Here is a 17,882-nt window from a genome sequence, read left to right as displayed (position 1 = left end):
GGGATATCTCCCAGTCTTAGAAATTCCTGGAACCCAAATGAATCCCGTACTTTCACCCATGCAGCTGAAAATAACCGCATCAAAGTGAGAGGAATTGTCTGGTAGGAAGAAACAAGTCCTACAGAATCACAAGCCTAGGTCTTAAATGCTCAGTCACGCTGGATCATAAAAGTTGCTCAGGAATACACAAAAATGGCAGTGCAGATCAAAAAGCATTTTGAAAAAGCCTAAGTTAGACAAAATGCACAGATTGTAAAAGATAACAGTGACTCAACAGGGCTGGGAGGTTACAGCTCAAAAAAGGGGTCTTGGGATCCTTGAGTAATACAAACACCTTGAACAGAGAGTATTTTACAGTAACTAGTCTTCTAGTAAGAGTGCAGTGCAGTCTCTGTTTCCAACTTCTATGAGCAGAAATTAAAGTTACAGAGGCAACAGACCAAGCTTAAGGATATCACAGAAAACTATTACCTAATCCCACATAAGCATACAAAACCACAGGAAAAAAGAAGCCTGATGTCCTCTCACTATTTTCAAAGAAATAACAGAAGAGATGCCTACAGCTACAAACAGATGTAGAATTAGTCTAGTCTTTGGTGATTTCAGTCTTTTTCTCATCTCTCTATACTCAAATAATTGTTAATAATTCCCATAATTGTAACTAGTCTAGGAAGTTGCTGACTTTACACTAAAGAGAGAGTCAAGTAGAACACAGCTTATCAGAATTAACAGAATTATCTTGACACTTCAGAAATTATTTTATAGTTCTATAGTTAATGGTGAACTATAAAGCTGTTAAAAAATTAAGCTGCTTAGGATTGGTTCTTCAGAGGTATTAGAGATATGATACACAGCCCAAAAAAAAACAAAAAACAAAAAACAAAAAACAACCCATACTGGCATTAGCCCAATTACAGATGGATGCTCTTTAACTTTAAAATTTGACTCATAATGTGTCTACTTTGTATCTGTTGGGTATGGTAGAGCTAATTTTAGTTATTCCAAAAAACTTTTCTGTAAAGGAGTGTATCACTTTTACTTTAAAAGATTCTATGAGACACGTCTGCCAAACTCTAAATTTCTCAATCTTAACATTACTAATGTGTCTCTTACTACACCTTTATCATCAATTTGACATAAATGAAGAAACTGGCCAATATTTCTTACTGCACTGGTATTTCAGGTAGGGGAGTGAGCAATGGGACTTGCTGAATGTCTAGTGATGAAAAAACAGCAACAGGGAGTCCCCACCGGCCCAGATAAGCCACACTGCCTCTAAATTGTCATGACAGAGAAGGGCCAGTTGGTCAAAGGTCTGACACAGGACAAATATCATGTGGCAAGTGTTTCTAGGGATAGGACTGAGAGGCAGAAACAAGCTAACTTAACAGGATAAAAACACCAGATAAAGAAGTTCAGCTCCATCATTCTTTCTCAAAGCTGAATACAGATTTTTCACTCTACTTTTATGAGGATGACACTGCCAAACAAGAATTCTTTTTAACTTCAGAAGTAAGTTAGTTTAAAGCATAATTCCCATATATATAATATACAAAATGTTAACAGGATCACAAACCTCCTAGAAAAAAATTTACTGAAGATTAATTTTTAGAAAACAATCCCCTAATTATATCTGTTACATTATAAAACATATTTATACATGGGCAATTAGGTAAAGCATAAATCTTACAAAGTTGTAATAGTTATTAGAAGTCAAGAGCAAGGTACAAATGAGTAACTTGAAACAACGAGTGAGCAAATATGAAAACAGTATTCTTCTGGACCACATTTAATCCTAAAATCAGACCTAAAAGCCAAACTACGCAGAATAAGTCGGCTGATACCAATAACAGCGTAATAACAGACAAAGATTAAAATAGAACACCATAATAGTATAAAAATTAAAGCAGAGTTAAGACCAACATGATAATCAACAGGTTTCTGAATTAACATATATTTTAAATGTATACATTTTTGCAAAATATGGCAATCATGTAGAAATAAAGCTTTTTAAAATACTAGGAGTGGTAAAAAACGAATGAAGACAGAACCATTTCTTAAATCCATTAAGTACACTTAACACAGCATTCAAGAGAGGTCTTATGCGAACAAAACAAAAATATATACATGTGTACCTCCATCCTTCTTCTCCAATTCGTCCCTAATTAGAGGGGAAGTAAGTATCACCTTCAAAGTTAGCGTGGGCTCTTTTGTATTCCGAATTATAATAGAAGCCTCATCTACACATTGTTCCACTTGGTATTTCTCTTCTGTGAGTTTCTGAAAGTCACCAAGATTTCAAAAACAACCAGTTAATTATTTTAAAATCTCAAAAAATGAATGACTGCCGCTTAGTTTTCAAATGTTATTAACTATTAATAATACTAGGCTGAAAGAGTAAAGTCCTTAACTAGTTTAGTTTAAGGATAACATTTCTCTCTCCTCCCAACTTACCAGAACAAATCTTTCTCCACACTTCAAAATGCAACCATAATGTCAACTCTCTATACAATTATTAAACAACCTTTAAAACCATTCTTTCTAATATTTGAAAGTAAAATACCAACAGCATCATTATGTGATAATGGGTGAAATTCTGTTCTTAAAATTCTTACAGAGAGCTACTGTAAAATAATGAATTGCTGAGAATACTCTCAAATTCCTTTTTGACCAGACTATCTCAAAAGGAACTCCTACTTGTTAAGGACTTCCAAATATAAGATTAATAGGTTTTTACATAAGATTATGTAGATTTTTAAAGAGCATCAAGTAAGAAAGAATGAGAAAGGATTTCAAAAATTAGTATAAACAAGTAACTTCCTTTCTCAAAGGAAAGGTAGATCTCAGAGATCACTCCAGTGAGACCTATCATCATGGGACAAGTCACCTGACCTCCACAGGGAAACATACAGTACTTCTTTAAGCATATAATTACACATATATAATTTAAGGGCCTTCCACAAAATAATCACCAATTAGAATCACATATTAAGCTATATTTAATATTATTATACATTGAATATTTAGTTTAGTAAGTCACACAGATCTTTCTTGGTGGTGAAATCTATATTTATTACCTGACATAGAATGGAAACACTACTAGGTCTTTGCATATCAGTGTGCATTAAAAGAACTCAATGCCCTTTTCATAAAAATAGCATTTTACCATTAAACATTTATATCAAAAAATATAGCAAAATAGAAAATTCATTATCCTAATTTTGAATAAAGAAAACCAGGGAAGGGAAAAGGCCACACACAGAGTCACTGAAAAAACCAGAACTAGAATATAGAGAAAATGAAGAAACCTGTTTACATTGACACTATAGTAACATTAAAGATGCCAGCAGAGAATTAGTCAGACTAAATTTTCAACTATGTATGCAGATCACCAGATATGAGTTCTGGGCTAATTAGAAGTGATTCTTGGTTTTGGTCACCCTTATCGCTTGCTCAAGGAAGTTCTAAAATTGATCTAGAAAAGAGTGTGTAGAGAAAAGGTATGGTACAACTGCAATTAAATAAGATACTTAGATTACTGGAAGTTTTGCTATGGTAAGTGCTCAGGAAAAGATTAATTCACAAGAAAATAAGATAGTATCATATCAGAAACCGGTTTTCCATACAAACACCAAGAAAACAATAGAGAGGCAGGGAATAAAGGTAGAAATCACGCTTAAAATGATTTTTCTGGGTGGCTCAGTCGGTTGAGCTGCTGCCTTTGGCTCAGGTCATGATCCCAGGTTCCTGGGATCAAGTCCCACATCAGGCTCCTTGCTCAGCAGGGAGCCCGCTTCTATCTCCACCTCTGCCTGCTAGTGTGCTCTCTCTCTCTCTGACAAATGAATAAAATCTTTAAAAAAAAAAAAAAAAGATTTTTCTGAAATATTAATAGTAATAATAATGTGTGTATGTATAAGGGCATATATGTGTACATGTTTACAACTGAATCTGAAATGGGTATACAATTATGTCCCCATTTTACTTGGATACCTCTTCTGAAATACTTACAGCAATGGATCTAACCATCACACAAAGTAACTGGTTTCAGGGTTGGATAACTATTGGCTATGATAAAGTGAAATACTTTTAATGTCTACCACTGGTCTTAAGAGCCCAGGCTTCTTTTAACTTCTATAAGAAGCCCTTCAAAGACCAAAAAATATGTGTCTTTTTTTGTCTTCTCTTGCCTAAAAAGCCCCAGTCTCTTCCAATTTAAAATGGTTTACAAAGATTGCACTTTCTTTTGGGTCCTTTCCTTTGAACACTTACTTGCTAACTCAACAAGAACATTTTAAAATTGTGGGGCCTGAAATAAAGACCCTCACCAAGGAGACAAAAATGTAGATAGAGTTTATACAGTTCTGATCTCCACAGAGAAAGATCTATTAATGCAGACTGAAATTTGGCCCAATCTCCCATATCAATACTTGAGAAATGTGATATATTTTCAGAATAAGAACTTCTGTTATTTATAGCCCTGGCTCTCAACTCCTTTTCTACCCTGACACAGGTAAGGAATAGGACCACTCTGATAAGAAACAGGACTCACTACAGGGAGCAGAAACAGGGGTGAGATGGTTGATGGATTACTTTACCCTAGATTTAAGAGTAACAGTGTTCATTGTAATAAAAGCAGGAATACAAATTACATTTTAAAACAATATAAAAAACAGAAATGAGGGGGTGCCTGGGTGGCTCAGTGGGTTAAGCCTCTGCCTTCAGCTTGGGTCATGATCCCAGGGTCCTGGCATCAAATCCCACATCGGGCTCTCTGCTCAGTCGTGAGCCTGCTTCTCCCTCTCTCTCTGCCTGCCTCTCTGCTTACATGTGTCTACTTGTGATTTCTCTGTCAAATAAATAAATAAAAATCTTTAAAAAAAAAAAAAAAAAGAAAGAAGGAATTTTATTAACATTCTAATAACAGAGAGTATAGCTAGCCAGAAAGTCCTGTTATTGAGCTGTTTTTTAAAAGCTCTATTGGAGGGATTGGGTAGCTTAGTCGGTTAAGCATCCAACTCTTAATTTTGGCTCAGGTCATGATCTCAGAGTTGTGGTATCGAGCCCCACACTGACCCCTGTGCTTAAGATTTCTCTCCCTCACTCTTCCTCTTCCCCTCACCCTCACTCCTCACCCCCCCCCAACACTGTCTCTAAAAAAAAAACTCTATTATTATATCCCATGTTCCTCACCACTCTCCCTCCCCAAATGATAACAAAAGGACTTGAAATAATTTTTTAGGAGAAATCAATTTAACCCTATGAAGAACCAAAAACATTTCTTCATTCATGAACTAAAAATGGAAATGCCAAATGTATGTTCAGTCCCTTACAAAACCATATCTTGAGATCTAAGGCAAAATGAAAATATAACGCTCCAAAAACCAATATAGGGAAATGTGTCAACAAGTAAGACAAATCTGAGTGTCAATAGATTAAAAAAGGAAGATGGTTTTGAAGATCAACTTGTAAATGTGAAAGAAAAGTATCCAATAACAAAGCTAAAAACAAATTTAGAATTCATATAATTTGGTGTGTGGGGGGGGACTTTTTTAGAAGAAATACAAATAAAAGAAACAAATTCAACAAAAGAGAACATTCAACTCAAAGGACTTCGTAGGCACCTGAGGGCTGGTATTTATTCATGTGACATGGATATAAGGACTAACCAATATGAAATCATCAAAAAGCTACAATCTGATTATACCACAGACAACACATGTGAAACTGGAAGATGATCACAGCTTTCCAATTAGTGATGCAGCTGGCCCTTGGAGCAGACTGGCAGACCAGGTCCTGGGGCGGCCACAGCCCCAGACCAAACCATTGTCTTCAGCCCTGGAGAGCCATCCACCTTCACAGGATTCTCCAAAAAGCATGCCAACATCAAAATTTTCTAAAACCATCCATTGGAAAAAGGTTTGGAACAAGGAATTTTAGTGACTTTCTATGAACAGGATGAAAGGGTTACTGTTAACTTAGTTTTCAATTTTATTATCACCTATGAAAGTCTCTAGTTGTCTATGCTCCTTCTGATCTTTCTTGCATTATACCAACCCTTCCAGAAGTTTTTAAAACTGAGAGACCTAGTCTGAAAAACATGAAGCCTCTCAATAAGATACACCTGAAAATTGAAGACTATACCTTAAGAGCCATCTTCGGGGTGCCTGGGTGGCTCAGTCGTTAAGTGTTTGCCTTGGGCTCAGGTCATGATGATCCCAGTATCCTGGGACTGAGTCCCATGTTGGGCTCCCTGTTTACCAAGAAGCCTGTTTCTCCCTCTCCCACTACCCCTGCTGTGTTCCCTCTCTCGATGTCTGTCTCTCTGCCAAATACATAAATAAAATCTTTTAAAAAAAAAAAAAAAGGGAAAAAAGCCATCTAGTAAATATATCCTGAGCACTAATCATCAGAAGTTTGTTTTAGATGTGATGGATGTGTCACTGACGCAGAGTAGCAGTATTCCCTTTTTCTGCACCTACCCTTTACTATTACCAATTCCTTATTATTAATTTCATCAAGGTCGCTACCTACTTTCACCTTTTTACAAATTCTCCTAGAGGTTCAATTAAACTGTACTCACCTGAATCTGAATAGGAAGATTATCTTTGACTGTATTTAACAGGGTCTCTGTGGGTTTGTCTTTGCACATTAAAACCAGCTCCAAGTCCATATCATCTTTAATCAGCAAGCCTTTTGCAACCAGGCCAATCCTCATTACACCACACAATGTCCGACCACCTTGATCCCTAAAAATAAAAGTCTAAATGATTACTTTTACAACCTATTTCCCAAACTATAACTTAATCATCACTTGGCTTCCTGGGTATATAAGAAGTATATAAATTCAGACATCAAAAATTAAGTCTCAGTTTTAAGACTAATAAAGTATCTGTCTTCCCCAAGGAATGAACAGGGAGCATCTTCCTTTTAATTCTTTATTAAAAATCTTTTAATTCTTTATTACATCTATGTGTTTGTTCCGAGGGTCTATATGTACTATATCCCCTTACACATTTTTAAAAATATTTTTAAACTTCTTTTATCTTTTATCTTTTTATTGGTGATTAAAGAAATTTGTGAGAAACCTGAACACCAAAAGTATACTGAAAAAGAGCATCAGGGTGGAAATCTAAAAGACCTGAACTCTACTCTTACGGGTGCCTGCTGGCTCAGTACCCGTAACTGCAAAACGGCCATTAGCTGCATGAGCCGTAGCTCATCCCTTCTAGCTGTATCATTCTAGGAATCTACAAAAGTTTATGGGGAAAGCAGAACAATGTGATAAAACTAGAGAGCTGAAGAAAGAAGGAAGAGACCAAAGATAACCTGCCAGTATATGCATTCTAAATCCAGCTGTGGCTAAAAGAACAAAGAACATCAAGTAAGGAATGGTACATAAAAATAATGTTAACATCTACCCTTAATTTTAATACTAAAAATTTCTTATAGATTCATTTCCCTCATCACCAGGGAAATCTTAACTGAAATGTAACTGATCTTAGCAGTCATGCAGCCAGTAAGCAAATGTCTGAGTACAGAAAGTATACGAAAGATCCCATCTCTCCTCTTCCCAAGGCTCACCCTGTAGCAAAGTATAAAAAGTAACCTGCTTTTTAAAAGGGGAAAAGAAAGTAACATCTGAGAACAAACTGCATGCCACCGACTCTCATTAAACCTTACAGCAAGGGCACCCTCGGTGGCTCAGTCACTTAAGCATCTGCCTTCAGCTCAGGTCACGATCCTGGGGTTCAGGGATGGAGTCCAACATACGGTTCCCTGCTCAACGGGGTGTCTGCTTCTCCCTCTGCCTCTCTCCCCTCCCCCACTCCCACCCCATTCCTGTATATGCACACATGCTCTCTCTCTCAAAAATAAACCTTTAAAAAAATAAAAATAAAAAATAAATCTCACAACAAGCTTGCATTTAAAAGACAAGTAATGTCAATCTCAGAAAGGCTAATTAATTGTTCAAGTTCACATAGAGAGTCAAACACAGCCTGAATTCAAACTCGAGTTGGTGTGATCACAATGCTCAGGCTCTTTACATTATAGGGTTGCTTTCCAAGTTCAGGAGAAAGAGAGGTCAAAATTAGAGAGGTCTGACTTCAGACTTTGATAAGGTTAGAGAGAAAAAAGGTCATTGTAGCTGGGGCAAAGAATCAGCAGAGTGGAGAATGAACTAGAGAAAGGATAAGGGAGAGAAATATTGTGGCAGTAGAAATAAGACAAGAAATTATAAATAATCCAGACACTGGCTAAGTGGCTGGCATTCCTTAGAGATTCAATTAATATTAAATCAATGAAAAACTATAAAGGGTGATTTAAGTATAGAAAGAAATATATAAGTATAGAAAGAAAAGGGGTTTTAAAGCAAGTGATCCAAACAGGAAATTATTTGATATTCAGAAGAGATTCCATCGCCTTTGATTCTTCTCCTGTATCCCTGTCCTCTCCTCATTCTCCCAAATCTAGTAACAGTTGATAAATTTTCCCTCCAGAATCACCCTCGAACAAATGCCTTCAAACTAGTTTCTGTTCAGGCTCTTACTACGTCTTACCTAGACTACGCTCAATAACCATAGCTTCACTGGCTTTAATGAGTAACTTCTGCCATTCTGATCCACTGTATACCACCATTACCAGAGTAACCTTCCAAAAGCAGTCCAAAGACGACACTCTGCCTGTACTTTCTTAGTGTCCCACTGAACACTCAGGCACTTAGCACACTGGGAGCCAACTGAGAAGACAACATGACTTTGTCATTCAAATTCTGGCACTGCCACTCAGTACTGTGACATTGGATAAATTACAAATTACCTGACTCTTTTGAGCTTACCTTCTCATTTGTGGGGAAAAAAAAAAAGAAAGAAAGAAAGAAAAAGAAAAAAATGCCTTTTTTACAGAGTAGTCCTTAAGAACATCATGTAAGTAATGAACTTTAGTGCAGATGCTGGCATACATTAACAGCGCAATAAACAATGCTATTAATCCCTAAATGGTCCATAAGCTTTCTCACACCTAGAACTTTGCTGAGATTTATGTTTTCTTCCACTTTTAACTGCCTGCCAAAAGCCTTCCCGGACTCTGAGCCTACTGCAAATGCCACTTCCTTCATAAAGTTTTTTCTGATCCCCAGAACCAGCATATAAACTCTCCTTGCTCTACACTTTCACATTTTCGTCACAGGAATTTGAGGCGAATGTGCTAAGAAAATTGGATTTGGAGTCCCAACAGATGAAAATGAATCCTGGCCCACCACACATACTCATTCACTGACCTCAAGCAAGTTAAAGTTTGTTAATGATTCCAAGTCACTCTTTTCATATGCAAATTTGAAGCAACAGAAATTTCATAGGTAAGATGGGGGCAAAGGAGGGGAATGATAATAACCCATACCAGCAGGTTTGTTGTAACGTAATGTGAAAAACAGTTGGCTAGAGTAACTGGCACTCAGTAAGTGTTTAGCTATTATTAACTATCCATTACTACTTGCTTATTAAATTCTATGTCATAATTCAGATATACTTGATCCTACGCAGATGACAGCATGACAGAACTGAGAAAGGAACTCCTACTTCAGCCCTGAATTTAAATAATTAATTTAAATACAGGAGATACCATAAAGCAAACACCCAAATATAGGGAATTACTTAAAATTAAGAACAGAACCCTAATATTCCTAATAATATAAATAGTGGAAGGTTTCTCTGAGTCAGCTTGTAAAAAGGTAAAATAAAGAGAACACAGGTAAAAGCTGCCTAACAGTGCCTGGCAGCAGAAGGTGCTTAATAAATAGAACATAGCCCTCACCCATCTTGGTGCCTTCTGTAGTACTTAGCATACATCAGGAGCTCAACCCGTGTCTATTACTAGAAAAGAGCTCTGTTCTCAGATGTGCCTGCCTCTGTTTTACACAAAATAAGGACCCAAACATTGTGCCCTCCTTGAGTTCTGACACATGGGAGGAATCAAGACAAGTGTTCAACCTAGAAATGTTCACAAAGACAGTCTAGAGCACCCACACACAGAGCTATATTTACAAGTCCAAATGAAAGTGTGGAGCACATTATTTTTTAAAAATCTTCAAAATACAGTGACCTGATCCAGTTAAGCAAAAGTCTGCTGGAGCACTTTTCAAAAGTCTGCGCAGCCTTGAAAAAACAAACAACAGAAGTAGTACTGAGAGAGTCTAAATTCCAACAGTAAATGAAACTCCACTTAAAAATGGTAAATTTAGGGGGCACCTGGGTGGCTCAGTGGGTTAAAGCCTCTGCCTTCAGCTCAAGTCATGATCCCAGGGTCCTGGGAACGAGCCCCGCGTTGGGCTCTCTGCTCCGTAGGAAGCCTGCTTCCTCCCCTCTCTCTCTGCCTGCCTCTCTGCCTACTTGTGATTCCTCTCTCTCCGTCAAATAAATAAAATCTTTAAAAAAAAAAAAAAAAAGGTAAATTTTGGGTGGGAGGTCGGGGTACCAGGTGGTGGGTATTATAGAGGGCACGGATTGCATGGAGCACTGGGTGTGGTGCAAAAATAATGAATACTGTTATGCTGAAAATAAATAAAAAATAAATTTTTAAAAAATGGTAAATTTTATGTTATACACATTTTATCAAAAATTTTTAAGAAGTTTTTGAAAGGGCATAAACACATTCCATAGTACAAATTTAAATATGAAGTGCAAAACTATTTAATTTGCACAGGGACTGAGATATATAGAGCTAGATTACTGGATACTACTAATTAACATAAACCTCAAAATTTGACAGTATCTATTTTAAAGCCATCACATTCAAGAAAAACTGAATTACTGCCAAGAACCTCCAAGCTGACAAGGCTAGTACTATACACAATGTAGATATTACCTGTAAACAGCTAACAAATTCAAGGAATTATGTTCTTCAGCTGAAAACTGATACTGATTATCTTGCATGTAAAGATGAAAAAGTTACACTATATTTCACAGAAGAAAATCGATTTATCAAAACTTCCCCACTATTCTTTATTTATCACAATTTAAACTGTAAGCTGAAAAAAAAAATTCTATAACCTGTATCTTTGATATAGCCAAAGTAATGCTCTTAATCCTATAAATACAGTACAATTAAATGAGCTTCTTCTTTCTAAGTAAATCATATTTATTCCAATTATAGTGTCACTGCTCAAAACAGTAAGCTTACTACGTCATACAGAGTTTCTTGATCTAACTTCAGTTATCATGAAGCTTCATCTCACTCATCTCTTACTGTTGTTATAGCACTGAGAATACTCTGCCCTAACTGCTGAAGGTTCTGGCTCCTGTTAGTCCTTCATTCATTCCACAAATATCCAGTGAGCATTTACTACATGCCAGACACTGTGTTGAATCCTGGGACTCAACAAGGTAGGTATGGTCAAAAACACATTTAGAACACATTTTCCTCTTCACCAAGATTTTTAAATACCTAAAAAAAATGACATTTTATGATTTCCCCAAAGACCTATTTCTGAATTCAGAAGGCTGAACCAACACATGAAAAAAGTAACATTTCATAATCTCCAAAATGACAACTTCAAAGGGCTTGGTGCACTCTCAAAAGGCATCCTGAACAAGTCCATCTTCTTTTCCTGGTCTAATCGTTGTTTCTTTCTTGACTTCCTTTCAAATGTAACTTGAAAAAATTCCACAAACATTTACTTCCTTGTTTACAGTCGTATAAATGAGAAAACCTAAAGAACACCATATACCAAACGAAACCCAGTGGGAGAGGACTCAGCTTTTCTGAGCACTGCAGTACAGCTCCACAAAGGTTAGGCCACACTCACTTGGAATAGGTGTCTACGGCCTCATCCTTCTTCACTTCTGTCTCACCCTCTGTTTTTGTGCCTTTATTTGTTTCATCGAGCCAATCTGACACATGTTTAAGAGCACATTCAACAGTAGACACCATATTCTGAACAGCTTCAAGTTCCTCTGGAGATGGATAGATTGTTGAATGTTTCACCATAACATGGCGATCATCATTGGCAAAAGATCTAATAGATCTCTGTCAAAAGAAAGAAAACAATTACTTCAATAAAAGTAATGTTACCTGAAAAGTATGATATACAAATATATTAAAATACATATATGTATTTCAGTCAAGTCATAGCATTGTCAAACCACTGCAGAAACAATTAATGTTGAGACAACAAAAAATTGCACAGAATAGAAAGTAAATCATCATTCTACTGAACTCCACATTAGAAAATTAGCGATTTTTCATTCTTATTTTGCTAAGATTCACCCAGGTCACTTTTCGCATCATGTACATGCTACCTTTTAGCTGAATCTAGTATTTTGAATACCAATACATACAGACGATCTTTGAAAAAGGTCATCTGTATCACACATCATCTGCAAGAAAAAGATACTTCCTAGCTTTGACAAAGTATCTAGGAACCATGATGGTGACTTGTGATAGCCAGTCACTCCTTTCCAAACTGCTAAAGAATTATGCAACTTGAAAAATTGAGATTTCATAATACAGTAATAATATAAAATACAAAGATATGTGTCAACACTATAGAAAAACTGTGGGTAACATCAGAACTCTATTTACTATTTGGCATTCACACCCTTGGTGCAAGGCCTTAATTTTTAAAACAGATTAGCAGAAAACATCCCAAACTCCAAAATGGGGAAAATACATACTACAAAAGAATCAACTCCCCAAAGTAATTTATGAATGTATTACGTTCTCAATCAAATCCTCTCAAGATAGCAAAAATCATTTTAAAGCTCATCTGGAGAAAAAAAAAAAATCAATGAAAATATCAAGAAATATTCTACAAAGATGGATGAGTGGTACCATTATACTAAAACAAAATACCAAAAATTTAAAAAGCAGTAATTAAGGGCGCCTGGTTGGCTCAGTGGGTTAAGCCGCTGCCTTCGGCTCAGGTCATGATCTCAGAGTCCTGGATCGGGCTCTCTGCTCAGCAGAGAGCCTGTTTCCCTCTCTCTCTCTCTCTCTCTGCCTGCCTCTCCATCTACTTGTGATTTCTCTCTGTCAAATAAATAAATAAATCTTTAAAAAAAAAAAAAAGCAGTAATTAAAATGACACGCTGGCCCAGAAATCAGTGGAGCAGATTAAAACCTAGAAATAGAATGAATTTCATGAAAATTTAATAGAGCAGATCCTTCACACTCATGAGTCACACTTCCAGAAACTTTTGAATATTTCCAAATTTACAAATACCATGAGGACACTTGTACCAGTACACCGCAAACTGAACGGGGATAAGTTGGTGAGTTTCCATAAAGCCCAAAGTATTCCACTTAAAGGATGGCTACAGTGTCTTTACTTAAATGAACTAATATGCCAGTAGATGGTAAATATTTTATTCTAAAGTCTACCACAAACTAAAATATTCTCAAGTCCTTATCAGTCCTGCCTCTTGTTTTATTTGAATATTAATGTTTAAAAATCACACTAGTTTGAACACTAGTTAATTAATACTACAGTATTACCGTCCCCTATAAAATGAAGCACACTATAGCTAAAAAGGTAAGTAAACCTTTGAAACCTTCAATTATTATAAGGACTCAAATCAATCACAGAGCTTTCCTTTTTTTCTAGATACAACCCATTTCTGTCTAGATTTCTGCCTTGCTCACAGTCCAACCAGTTTTCTAACTGGAATCTTTTGCTGCAAAGAAACCAACTTTTTAATCACTTCTTGAAATTACTCACATATCCCAAAATAAGTAACAAGAAAACAAAAAAGCCATATAACAAATTGGAGATGCAAGGTTGTTCTAGAGAAAAATTATTAAATTATTTGACTTCTCTTTAGAGAAGAAGAAATTTACTAATTTTTTAGTTCTGAATGGTGGAGAAAAAAACTGTTAACTTGGGATCGTCTCTGTCATTTAGTTTTATGGTGAGTTACTAATTTATTTAGTTAGCTAAAGTACTCAGCCCTGCACACTGGCCTTCCCTTAACAAAATGACATACTGTGACATACCACAAAGCTTTGGTGTTTCTCTCACAAATAACACTCTGCCAATGTTAAATCCAAGAATATTAAATCCAAGACTCTACTGTTTGTGACAGGATAAGCACCATGAAACAATGGTCAAAGGAAGAATAAGCAGTATTACAAAAAAAAAAAAAAGACCAAAAAAATGGGAGGGCGGTCTTATTTACCCCAACAAGTTCCAAATGGACTTAAAGATTTTTTTTTTAAAGATTTTATTTATTTATTTGACAGAGAGATCACAAGTAGGCATAGAGGCAGGCAGAGAGAGGGGGGGAAGCAGGCTCCCCACTGAGCAGAGAACAGATGCGGGGTTCAATTCCAGGACCCTGAGATCATGACCTTAGCCAAAGGCAGAGGCTTAACCCACTGAGCCACCCAGGCGCCCCTTAAAGATTTAAAAAATTAAATTAGAAATAATATGCAGAGACAGAAAAAGTTGTCATTCAGCCCTAAGATCTAAGGTGTAAAGCAACAGGAAAAACTGGAAAACACCTACCAACCAATTAAATTTTAAAAACACAAAATTATGTAAACACCAGGAAATCGAAACTAAATTTAAAATGAATAAACTAGGAAAGGAATTTTTATCAACTATGACAAATGACAGTAAAAAGCAATTAAACTGTAAAAAAATCAAGACTATAATAAATAAATTTGAAGAAATGGAAGTCACAGTATCCTTTCTTAAACCTCACCTAAAACGAAATGACAGAGAAAATCCCAAGTTAACTAACATTTCTCCCCACCATCCAGAATTAAAATATTTGGGGAATTTCTTCTCTAAGAGCAAGTCAACTAAATTATAATCCTTAGAACAAATTTTTTAAAAAATCAACACTTAAAGAAATACCATCAGACTTGCTAAACAACATATTTCAAACATACTGATGATTAATATTTTTGTGCTTTTTCTCCCACTTATAACATCTTTTTTAAGTCTTTTCTCACTTATACTTAGGGAAAAAATTCACACAACATCCTCCAGAACCAAAATACTAGAAGAAAAAAAATCAACACATTTTACCAGCTGAAACACTAGGCACCAGAGATTATGATCTCATCTAACATCTCATCTAATTTGAGTATGAACTTTCCACAAAAAAGCAAGATTTACTTGAGGTTAGGTTCAATGCCCCCCAATACTAAACACTTAACCCTGTTATTTTAAAAGCATGTGGAAAAGGTAACTTTTGAGTTCAATACTCGAACATTTCATAAAATTCTGTACCATCCGTATCACTCATTAAAGCATTAATTTCAGATTTTTTATGTCCATGGGAAAAAACTGAACTTCAGGTAGAAGACTAGAGAAAAATTATACAATTTCAAATTCAAGGTCACCTAAGCCATCCTTGTATCAGTTTGCTAATGTCAGTTTTATTAGAAAATATTATTTATGAGCCTTCCTTCCTTTGTATTTAATAATTTATGGCCTGAGGGCTCATGGGGCTTCATCTTGTGGTTTAAAGGGCTCATAATAAATCTGAACTCATTGGCTTTGCTTAAATAGTAGAGTGCCATCTTTATCTGATACACTAGAGCCAAAAATTAACACCATTGTCTTTCACTTGCCTTCACTATTAAATTTTCAATTTTAAACTACTGGAATCTTTTATAAATAAATGAAGGAAACACAAATAATACCTACCATGATTTTCTATAGCGTTTTAGCTTCTTTTTCCAATCCTTTCCCCACTTTCTTGTCGTCTTCACTAGACACTGTTTTGTGTAACAGTACCTCCTCATAAGCCTGAGTCCCCTGGCAACTCAGAGTCAATATGGCAAAGATGTTTGAAGACTTATTCTCTAGAATACACCTGCAAGAGAAAAAGAAAAACAACTTTTCAAAAATGATTATTTACAATTAGCTTCATATCTGAGTGTGGAGCCCATAAACATGTTATTAACTAAAAAGAAATAATCTTGGAGCACCTGAGTGGCTGAGTCACTTGCCTTTGGCTCAGGTTATGATCCCAGGACCCTGGGATGGAGCTTGGCGGGAAGCCTGCTTCTCCATCTCCCAAACCCTCTCCCTCTCTCCCCAACCCTCTCTTGCTATCTGTCAAATAAATTTTAAAAGTTAAAAAATTAAAAAAGAAATAATCTTTATAGAGGAAAATGACCTCATTTCAAACAAAATAAGCTACAGTATCTTTTGAAGGCCTGAGGCCAAGAGCCTAAGTGATATGGCCAAAAAAGTAACACTCCTGGTTGTCAAAATGTGGCAGCTGGCTGACTTGCATTCAATGAAATAAATAAATAGGCACAGATTCAGCAAAGAAGTATTACCTGAAAAAGTAATACTACTATCCATGGCAACAACACTGCAGTTAACCATAAGATTTTCTATTAGAAACTGGCATTATCCAGACCTATCCAAAGAGCAGATAATATACCTGAAAATACACCACCATTGACTGAGACCATGAAGCTTTTCCAGTTGAAATTGCCAGTATATGCTGGCACAATGTTTCTTCCTTAATCATTTTTAGGCCTAAAATTTAGAATGCTTTTTTGGCTCTGTTCCCCTAACTCCTGAGAAACCCTGCCTCCTGACTTCAACCTGTAAGTGCTGTTATCACAAACTCCTGAATCTTCACTAGATCCTGACTTCATTACCCATGGATGACTCTCACCAAAACCCCACTGTGTATATCAGCTCAGAGGTCTATCACTATTCTATTACTCCTTTATTCCATCTTTATGAAGTTTTATTCCAGGTAGGGTAAAAGGAAACTCTTCTGAGCACTGATGAAATCCTTATAAAATTATAAGCCAAGATGTTAAAAAAACAAACAAAAGTAGACAGCAACCATCCAATGAGAATACATGCTTAGCTGTGTGGCTATCAGAAGTTATTTACACACCACAGTATGTATAAACTCACAAAAAAAAAAAATAGCTTCCTCAGGCGCCTGGGTGGTTAAGCAACTGCCATCAGCTGAGGTCATGATCCTGGAGTCCCGGGATCGAGTCTTACATCAGGCTACTAGAGCTGCAAGGAGTGGGCTTCTCCCTCTGACCTTCTTCCCTTTCATACTCTCTCTCACTGTCTATCAAATAAATAAATAAAATCTTTAAAAAAAAAAAGTAGCTTCCTCTTCATCTCAATATCTTTCCTTTAAATTTCCTTTAAATAAGGAAACCCCCTATACTTCTGTCTGTAAGTTTCCTAATACTATCAGCTGCTCTCTTAAAGAAAAAAATCCTTGGGGCGCCTGGGTGGCACAGTCAGTTAAGCATCTGGGTCTTGGTGTCCACCAAGGTCATGATCTCACGGTTGGAAAATAGAGAGCCACTAAGACTCTCTCCCTGTGCCCCTCGCCCTCCCTGCTCACATGCTCGCTCTCTCTCTCAAATAAATAAATCTAAAAAAAGTTGTTTAAGTCCTTTTTGAGTTTTTGAAACCAAGAAAGTTACATTTAAGGCTCCCCAATACTGCAATGAAAAAAGAGACCCACAAATGATACTCAGCTGTGACCTACATGCAAAACTATTCCTATCTGGTCATCAACTTCCCTGACTCTACAAAATTCACCTGAAATAAGCTGGCAAAACTTGATTTAAAAAAACAAAACAAAAACAAAAAAAAAACAAACCATGGAACTAAATTAATCAATCAGACTTACTTTATTATACATATCACACGAAGGTAGGGTGGGAACACAGACATGCTGCAATTCACAGGGTCTTTTCATACAACAAAGTCAAACAATCTAAAACATGATCCCATGGTAAGACACATCTCAAAGATCCTTTTGTATAAAGATCGTACTACACAAAGAAGTCTTCAGCATTTCCCATTCCCAACCCCACTTCACCATTCTAGGGGATTCAGCCATTCAATATTAGCTGTGAATACAGCAGCCAAAAAAGAC

General features: G+C 36.3%; 1 protein-coding gene across 3 annotated transcripts in view; it reads right to left on the bottom strand.

Moving 5' to 3' along the window:
* Window positions 1-17,882, bottom strand: part of STRBP (spermatid perinuclear RNA binding protein) — a 145,361-nt gene that overhangs the window by 57,906 nt on the left and 69,573 nt on the right. For all 3 annotated transcript variants that reach the window (XM_059143363.1, XM_059143361.1, XM_059143362.1), the window contains exons 2-5: window positions 15,653-15,821; window positions 11,804-12,024; window positions 6,584-6,749; window positions 2,136-2,280 (exon numbers count right to left, since the gene is read on the bottom strand). In XM_059143363.1, the coding sequence (XP_058999346.1) occupies window positions 2,136-2,280; window positions 6,584-6,749; window positions 11,804-12,024; window positions 15,653-15,655 (535 nt within the window). In that variant the 5' untranslated portion in view covers window positions 15,656-15,821. The remainder of the gene's footprint in view (window positions 1-2,135; window positions 2,281-6,583; window positions 6,750-11,803; window positions 12,025-15,652; window positions 15,822-17,882) is intronic.

Source organism: Mustela lutreola, chromosome 12, assembly GCF_030435805.1.
Source record: "Mustela lutreola isolate mMusLut2 chromosome 12, mMusLut2.pri, whole genome shotgun sequence".
NCBI lineage: Eukaryota > Metazoa > Chordata > Mammalia > Carnivora > Mustelidae > Mustela > Mustela lutreola.
The sequence above is the reverse complement of the archived record's forward strand: the minus strand, read 5'-3'. Positions and strand labels throughout refer to the sequence as shown.